The 10,000-nt window shown below is 57.8% G+C and overlaps 1 protein-coding gene and 1 long non-coding RNA gene across 2 annotated transcripts in view; both read left to right on the forward strand.

Annotated features, from left to right (window-relative positions):
• Positions 1-2,687: 2,687 nt before the first annotated feature.
• Positions 2,688-8,984, forward strand: LOC144741117 (myc-associated zinc finger protein-like; the record flags this gene model as incomplete). Its single annotated transcript, XM_078623751.1, has 4 exons — positions 2,688-2,899; positions 4,804-4,867; positions 6,061-6,238; positions 8,788-8,984. Coding segments are annotated over 4 exons (651 nt in total), but the record flags the coding sequence as incomplete, so codon positions are not given.
• Positions 8,985-9,015: 31 nt separating this feature from the next.
• Positions 9,016-10,000, forward strand: part of LOC144741116 (uncharacterized) — an 18,465-nt gene continuing 17,480 nt past the window's right edge. The window contains exon 1 of the long non-coding RNA XR_013589882.1: positions 9,016-9,139. This is a non-coding gene — a long non-coding RNA (uncharacterized LOC144741116). The remainder of the gene's footprint in view (positions 9,140-10,000) is intronic.

Below are 10,000 nucleotides of genomic sequence, written 5' to 3' on the forward strand. Positions count from 1 at the left end.
ACACAAAGACCCACAGAGACCCACAGACTCACCACACACAGACCCACAGACTCACCACACAGAGACCCACACTCACTCACACAGAGACCCACAGACTCACCACACAGAGACCCAAAGACTCACCACACAGAGACCCACAGACTTGCACAGAGACCCACAGACTCACCACACAGAGACCCACAGACTCACTCACACAGACTCACCACACAGACTCACCACACAGACTATATATAATTTCTTTGTCTCTACATCTGCCACACACACCACACACACACTAACACACCACACACACTAACACACTACCACACACACTAACACACACTACCACACACACTAACACACACTACCACACACACTCCACACACACTAACACACACACTAACACACACACACACACCACGCACACACACTAACACACACCACACACACTAACACACACACACACCACGCACACACACTAACACACACCACACACACTAACACACACTACCACACACACACCACACACACTACCACACACACTACCACACACACTAACACACACACCACGCACACACACTAACACACCACACACACTAACACACACTACCACACACACACCACACACACTACCACACACACTACCACACACACTAACACACACACCACGCACACACACCACACACACACACCACACACACACACACTACCACGTACTACCACACACCACCGCACACACCACACACACCACACACACTAACACACCACCCCGCACTACCACACACACTACCACCCGCACACACACCACGCACACACACCACACACACCACGCACACTAACACACACACCACCACACACACTACCACACGCACACACACCACGCACACATACACACTACTGCACACACACTAACACACACACACATACCCACCACCACACACACTTCCACACACACACTACCACACACACACCACCACACACACTACCACACACACACTACCACACACACGTACTACTACACACACCACCCCACCGCACACACACACCCCACCCCACCGCACACACACCACACCACACCACACACACACCACACACACCACCTCACACACACATACACACACACGCACTACCACACACTCACCACCCCACCGCACACACACCACACACACTACCACACCACCACCCACACACACACCTCACACACACACCACCCCACACACACTACCACACACACTAACACACACACACTACCACACACACACCACCACACACACGCACCACACACACACACTAACACACACCACCCCACCACACACCACACACGCACCTCACACACACACACCACACACTACCACCACCACCACACTACCCCACCGCGCACACACACACTAACACACACACACCACACACACACACACTACCACACACCCCCACCGCACACACACACACCACACACACCACCTCACACACACATACACACACACTACCACACACACACACTCACCACCCCACACACACACTACCACACACGCACAACCACACACACCACACCACACACACTACCACACACCACACACACTAACACACACACACTACCACACACACACACACCACCACACACACGCACCACACACACACACTAACACACACACCACCACACACCACACACACACCTCACACACACACACCACACACTACCACCACACCACACGACCCCACCGCACACACACTAACACACACACCACACACACACACACACTACCACACACCCCACCGCACACACACCCACCCCACCACACACACACCACACACGCACTAACACACACACCACACACACACCCCACCACACACACACACACCACACACGCACACACCACACACACACACACACCACACACACGCACTAACACACACACCACACACACACTACCACACACCCACCCCACCACACACACACCACCACACACACCACCACACACACCACCACACACACGCACCACACACACACACACTAACACACACACCACCCCACCACACACCACACACACACCTCACACACACACACACCACACACACACACACACCTCACACACACACCACCACACACACGCACCACACACACACACTAACACACACACCACCCCACCACACACCACACACACACCTCACACACACACACACCACACACTACCACCCCACCACACGACCCCACCGCACACACACTAACACACACACCACACACACACACTACCACACACCCCACCGCACACACCCACCACACACACACACACCACACACGCACTAACACACACAATACACACACACACCACACACACCCACCCCACCACACACCACACACACACCTCACACACACACCACACACTACCACCCCACCACACCACACGACCCCACCGCACACACACTAACACACACACCACACACACACCACCACACACACCCACCCCACCACAACACACACACACACACCACACACGCACTAACACACACCACACACACCCACCCCACCACACACACACACACACGCCCCCTCGCAGCGAGTGACCTCACCTCATCGGCCGCCGCCCACCTCGTCGGACTGGTACCCGCCATCCCCACCTCCTCGTCTTCCGGCATCGTCGGCATCGTCGGAGTCGGCCCCCCCGTCCTCGTCCTCATCCTCGGGACGGTCCCCTCGCCCGGCGCGCAAGAACCACGCCTGCGAGTTGTGCGGCAAAGCCTTTCGCGACGTGTACCACCTCAACCGGCACAAGCTGTCGCACTCGGACGAGAAGCCGTTCGAGTGCCACGTGTGCCACCAGCGCTTCAAGCGCAAGGACCGCATGAGCTACCACGTCCGCATGCACGAGGGCGGCGTGCACAAGCCGTACGTGTGCCACCACTGCGCCAAGGGCTTCTCCAGGTGTGTGTGTGTGGGGTGGAGGGAGGTGTGGGTTTTTGGGGGGGGGGGGGGGGGTGGGGGACTTTTATTGTGAAGGGGAGGTCTGTGGAGGGTTGTTAGGGAGTGTTGGGGATGGGGGACTTTTATTGTGAAGGGGAGGTCTGTGAAGGGTGGTTAGGAGCATTGGGGGATGGGGGGGACTTTTATTGTGAAGGGGAGGTCTGTGGAGGGTGGTTAGGAGTGTTGGGGATGGGGGACTTTTATTGTGAAGGGGAGGTCTGTGAAGGGTGGTTAGGAGCATTGGGGGATGGGGGGGGACTTTTATTGTGAAGGGGAGGTCTGTGGAGGGTTGTTAGGAGCGTTGGTGGATGGGGGAATTTTATTGTGAAGGGGAGGTTTGGGGAGGGTTGTTAGGAGCGTTGGGGATGGGGGACTTTTTGTGGAGGGTAGTGAGGAGCGTTGGGGATGGGGGACTTTTATTGTGAAGGGGAGGTATGTGGAGGGTTGTTAGGAGCGTTGGTGGATGGGGGGACTTTTATTGTGAAGCGGGGGTCTATGCACAAGCCGTACGTGTGCCACCACTGCGCCAAGGGCTTCTCCAGGTGTGTGGGAGGGGGGAGGTGTGGGTTGGGTTTAGGGGGGGGTGGGGGACTTTTATTGTGAAGGGGAGGTCTGTGGAGGGTGGCTAGGAGCGTTGCGGATGGGGGGGACTTTTAGTATGAAGGGGGGACTTTTATTGTGAAGGGGAGGTGTGTGGAAGGTGGTTAGGAGCGTTGGGGATGGGGGACTTTTATTGTGAAGGAGAGATCTGTGGAGGGTTGTTAGGAGCGTTGGAGGTGGGGGGACTTTTATTATTAAGGGGGGGGACTTTTATTGTGAAGGGGAGTTCTGTGGAGGGTTGTTAGGAGCGTTGGGGATGGGGGGACTTTTATTGTGAAGGGGAGGTCTGTGGACGGTTTGCGATTGGGGGGGGACTTTTATTGTGAAGGGGAGGTCTGTGGAGGGTTGTTAGGAGCGTTGGGGATGGGGGACTTTTATTGTGAAAGGGAGGTCTGTGGACGGTTTGGGATGGGGGGGGACTTTTATTGTGAAGGGGAGGTCTGTGGAGGGTTGTTAGGAGCGTTGGTGGATGGTGGGACTTTTATTGTGAAGGGGAGGTCTGTGGAGGGTTGTTAGGAGCGTTGGGGATGGGGGGGGACTTTTATTGTGAAGGGGAGGTCTGTGGAGGGTTGTTAGGAGCGTTGGGGATGGGGGGGGGGGAGTTTTATTGTGAAGGGGAGGTCTGTGGAGGGTTGTTAGGAGCGTTGGTGGATGGGGGACTTTTTGTGGAGGGTAGTGAGGAGCGTTGGGGATGGGGGACTTTTATTGTGAAGGGGAGGTCTGTGGATGGTGGTTAGGAGCGTTGGTGGATGGGGGGCTTTTATTGTGAAGGGGAGGTCTGTGGAGGGTTGTTAGGAGCGTTGGTGGATGGGGGGGACTTTTATTGTGAAGGGGAGATCTGTGGAGGGTTGTTAAGTGCGTTGGGGATGGGGGGCTTTTATTGTGAAGGGGAGGTCTGTGGAGGGTTGTTAGGAGCGTTGGATATGGGGGACTTTTATTGTGAAGGGGAGGTCTGTGGAGGGTGGCTATGAGCGTTGGGGGATAGGGGGGGCTTTTATTGTGAAGGGGAGGTCTGTGGAGGGTGGCTATGAGCGTTGGGGGATATGGGGGACTTTTATTGAGAAGGGGAGGTCTGTGGAGGGTGGCTAGGAGCGTTGGGGATGGGGGGACTTTTACACGGGAGATCTTTGTTGTCTTGTGTGGGATCTTTATCGTGGCGGGGTGGTCCATGGGAGGAGAGTTGTTCCGTGACCTTCGTGACCTTTGTGACCTTCGTGACCTTCGTGACCTTCCCGCCGGCGTGTTTTCGTGTCTCGCTGTGGCAGGCCGGACCACCTCAACAATCACGTGAGGCAGGTCCATTCCACGGAGCGGCCGTTCAAGTGCCAGGTGAGACAATTACTGTGGTGGTGGTGGTGGTGGTGAAAATGGTGGTGGTGTTGTGGTGTTGGTGGTGATGTGGTGTTGGTTGATGTGGTAGTGTTGTGGTGTTGGTTGATGTTGTGGTGGTGGTGGTGGTGATGATGATGTGGTGATGACGTTGGTGGTGTTGGTTGATGTGGTGGCTGTGGTAGTGGTGGTGGTGAAAATGGTGGTGGTGTTGGTTGATGTTGTGGTGGTGGTGATGATGATGGTGGTGGTGATGTTGTGTTGGTTGATGTTGTGATGGTGGTGGTGATGGTGATGGTGAAAATGGTGGTGGTGATGTGGTGTTGGTTGATGTTGTGATGGTGGTGGTGATGGTGAAAATGGTGGTGGTGATGTGGTGTTGGTTGATGTTGTGATGGTGGTGGTGTTGTAGTGGTGGTGTTGTGGTGTTGGTTGATGTGGTGGCTGTGGTCATGGTGATGATGGTGGTGGTGAAAATGGTGGTGGTGATGTGGTGTTGGTTGATGTTGTGGTGGTGGTGGTGGTGGTGGTGATGATGACGACGATGGTGGTGGTGGTGATGTGGTGGTGATGTGGTGTTCGTTGATGTTGTGGTGGTGGTGGTGGTGGTGATGATGATGGCGATGGTGGTGATGTGGTGGTGGTGATGTGGTGATGATGATGATGGTGGTGGTGATGTGATGATGATGGTGGTGGTGATGTGGTGGTGATGATGGCGGTGGTGATGATGGCGATGGTGATGATGGTAGTGGGAGCGGCGGCACTGCCGTTAGCCTGACGCGCTGTGGTGGTGATGGTGGTTGTTGTGGTGGTTGTGACAAGTGCCAGATGATGGTGGTTGTTGTGGTGGTTGTGACAAGTGCCAGGTGATGGTGGTTGTTGTGGTGGTTGTGACATGGACACGTGTGTGTGTGTGCCAGCCTGCGTTTGCACCACGACTTGTGGCTGTAGTGGTTGAAAAGTTGTTGGTGATGTGGCTGTTGATGTTATTGGTGGTGGTGGTGGTGGTGGTGGTTGTTGGTGGTGGTTGTGGTTGTTGTGTTGGTGGTGGCACCGCCGCAGACGTGCGAGTCTGCGCTACAGCAAGCTACCCTGACCACCCTGGTTGTTGCTGATTGTTGTTGTGGTTGTTGATGGTTGTTGTTGCTGACGTTGCCGGCTGTTGTCGATTGTTGTTGTTGGTGGTGCCGCAGACGTGCGAGTCTGCGTTCGCGACGCGCGACCGCCTGCGCGCCCACATGGTGCGCCACGAGGAGAAGGTTCAGTGCCACGTGTGCTCCAAGCTGCTGAGTCCGTCGTACATTGCGGACCACATGCACATGCACAAGCAGGGGGGCCCCCTCAACGGCCTGTGCAGCATTTGCAGCAAAGGTGAGAAGAGGAGTGGTGGTGGTGGTGGTGTTGGTGGTGTTGGTGGTGTTGGTGGTGGTGGTGGGGGGGAGGGAGGGAGGGAGAGACACGAGGAGACACGAGGAGACACGAGGAGACACGGGGAGACACGGGGAGACACGGGGAGACACGGGGAGACACGGGGAGAGACACAGAGACGTGGGGAGAGACAAAGGGAGAGACACGGGGAGAGACACGGGGAGACGTGGGGAGAGACACGGGGAGACACGGGAAGAGACACGGAGACGTGGGGAGAGACACAGGGAGAGACACCGGGAGACACGGGGAGAGACACGGGGAGAGACAGGGAGAGACACGGGGAGAGACAGGGAGAGACACCGGGAGACACGGGGAGAGACACGGGGAGAGACAGGGAGAGACACGGGGAGAGACAGGGAGAGACACGGGGAGAGACGGAGACGTGGGGAGAGACACCGGGAGACACCGGGAGACACGGGGAGAGACACGGGGAGAGACAGGGAGAGACACGGGGGGAGACACGGAGACGTGGGGAGAGACACGGGGGGAGACACGGGGGGAGACACGGGGAGAGACACGGGGAGAGACACGGGGGGAGACACGGGGGGAGACACGGGGAGAGACACGGGGGGAGACACGGGGGGAGACACGGGGGGAGACACGGGGGGAGACACGGGGGGAGACGCATGGAGATAGACAGAGACACAGGGAGACACAGGGAGAGAGAGGGAGAGAGACAGAGACACAGGGAGAGAGACAGAGACACAGGGAGACACGGGGAGACGCGAGGGGACATGGAGAGACAGGGAGACCCAGGGAGAGACACAGGGAGAGAGACAGAGACACAGGGAGACACGGGGAGAGACAGACACGGGTAGACACTATCACATCCTCACCCTCTCACTCACCCTCTGACCCTCTCAACCCCCCTCACCCTCTGACCCTCACCCTCTGACCCTCTCAACCCCTCTGACCCTCACCCTCTGACCCTCTCAATGCCCCTCACCCTCTGACCCTCACCCTCTGACCCTCTCACCCACCCTCTGACCCTCTCACCCCCCCTCACCCTCTCACTCACCCTCTGACCCACTCACCCTCTGACCCACTCACCCTCTGACTCACCATCTCATCCTCTGACCTTCAACCTCTGACCCTCTGATCCTCTCACTCACCCTCTGACCCTTTCACCCCCCTCACCTTCTGACCCTCCCTCACCCTCTGACGCTCTCACCCCCCTCACCCTCTGACCCCCCTCACCCTCTGACCCTCCCTCACCTCTCACCCCCCTCACCCTCTGACCCCCCTCACCCTCTAACCCTCCCTCACCTTTCACCCCCCTCACCTTCTGACGCTCCCTCACCTTCTGACGCTCCCTCTGACCCTCTGACCTTCCCTCACCCTCTGACGCTCTCACCCCCCTCACCCTCTGACCCCCCTCACCCTCTGACCCTCCCTCACCTCTCACCCCCCTCACCCTCTGACCCCCCTCACCCTCTGACCCTCCCTCACCTTTCACCCCCCTCACCCTCTGACCCTCCCTCACCTCTCACCCCCCTCACCCTCTGACCCCCCTCACCCTCTGACCCTCCCTCACCTTTCACCCCCCTCACCTTCTGACGCTCCCTCACCCTCTGACCCTCTGACCCTCCCTCACCCTCTGACGCTCTCACCCCCCTCACCCTCTGACCCCCCTCACCCTCTGACCCTCCCTCACCTCTCACCCCCCTCACCCTCTGACCCCCCTCACCCTCTGACCCCCCTCACCCTCTGACCCTCCCTCACCCTTTGACCCTCCCTCACCCTCTGACGCTCTCACCCCCCTCACCCTCTCACCCCCTCTCACTCACCTCCCCTCACCCTCTTCACTCACCCCCCCCTCACCCTCTGACCCTCCCTCACCCTCTAACCCTCCCTCACCCTCTCACCGTCTGACACTCACCCCCCTCACCCTCTGACGCTCTCAACCCCCCTCACCCTCTCACTCTCCCTCACCCTCTGACCCCCTCACCCTCTGACCCCCTCACCCTCTGACCCCCTCACCCCCTCTGGCCCCCTCACCCCCTCTGACCCTCACCCTCTGACCCTCTGACCCTCACCCCCCAGAGTCGTGCAAGCACATGGGCTGGAGCAGCCCCGATAAGTGTAGAACTCTGTCACTCTCTCACTCACCCCCTCACCCTCTGACCCCCTCACCCTCTGACCCTCTGACCCTCACCCTCTGACCCTCACCCTCTGACCCTCACCACCCCCCCAGAGTCGTGCAAGCACATGGGCTGGAGCAGCCCCGATAAGTGTGGAACTCTGTCACTCTCTCACTCACCCTCTCATCCTCTAATCCTCTGACCTTCACCCTCTGACCCCCTCACTGACCCTCTGACCCTCACCCCCCAGAGTCGTGCAAGCACATGGGCTGGAGCAGCCCCGAGAAGTGTGGAACTCTGTCACTCTCTCACTCACCCTCACCCCCCCTCACCCTCTGACCCCCTCACCCTCTGACCCCCTCACCCCCTCTGACCCCCTCACCCCCTGACCCTCTGACCCTCACCCCCCAGAGTCGTGCAAGCACATGGGCTGGAGCAGCCCCGAGAAGAAGCACCCGTGCCCTCAGTGCGGCACCCTCTTCAAGACCAAGTCGCACCTGAACCGCCACGTTCAGCATGTGCACCTGGGCAAGTCCAAGTCCTCCTCCTCCTCCTCGACGTCTGCAGTCGTCGTCGGAGGAGGTGGGGGGGGGGCCGGGGGGTTCGGCGGGGGGGGGCAAGTCCGGGGGAGGGGTCGGGGGGGGGCCCCCCGTAACCCCGGGATACCTTCCGGCGACGGCGGCGGCGGTGGCGGCGGCGGCGGCGACGCACCACGGCATGTCCGTCCTGGAGTCGTTTGGCTACCAGGTGTGAGGGGACACACGTACGTACACGCGCGCGGACACACGCACGCGCACACATAGTGTACGCACAGTGTACACACGCACAGTGTACACACGCAGTGTTACACATACACACGTACGTACACACGCGCGGACACACGCACGCGTACACATAGTGTACGCACAGTGTACACACACGCACAGTGTACACACGCAGTGTTACACGTACACACGTACGTACACACGCGCGGACACACGCACGCGCACACATAGTGTACACACACACACAGTGTTACACGTACACACAGTGTACACATACACGCACACGCGCACACACACAGTGTTACACGTACACACACGCGCACGCAGTGTTACACATACACGCACACGCGCACACACACGCACACACAGTGTTACACATACACACATAGTGTACACATGCACACACAGTGTTACACATACACACAGTGTACACACACGTGCACGCACACATAGTGTACACACACAGTGTACACACGCAGTGTACACACACACAGTGTACACACACACAGTGTACACACACACAGTGTACACATACACACACATATAGTGTACACACACAGTGTACACACACACAGTGTACACACACACAGTGTACACATACACACACACACAGTGTACACACACACAGTGTACACACACACAGTGTACACACACACAGTGTACACACACACAGTGTACACATACACACACACACATATAGTGTACACACACAGTGTACACACACACAGTGTACACATACACACACACACAGTGTACACACACACAGTGTACACACACACAGTGTACACACACACAGTGTACACATACACACACACACAGTGTACACACACAGTGTACACACACACACAGTGTACACACAC

The sequence above is a fragment of the Lampetra planeri genome, unplaced genomic scaffold (assembly GCF_965212315.1).
Source record: "Lampetra planeri unplaced genomic scaffold, kcLamPlan1.2.h2 scaffold_426, whole genome shotgun sequence".
NCBI lineage: Eukaryota > Metazoa > Chordata > Hyperoartia > Petromyzontiformes > Petromyzontidae > Lampetra > Lampetra planeri.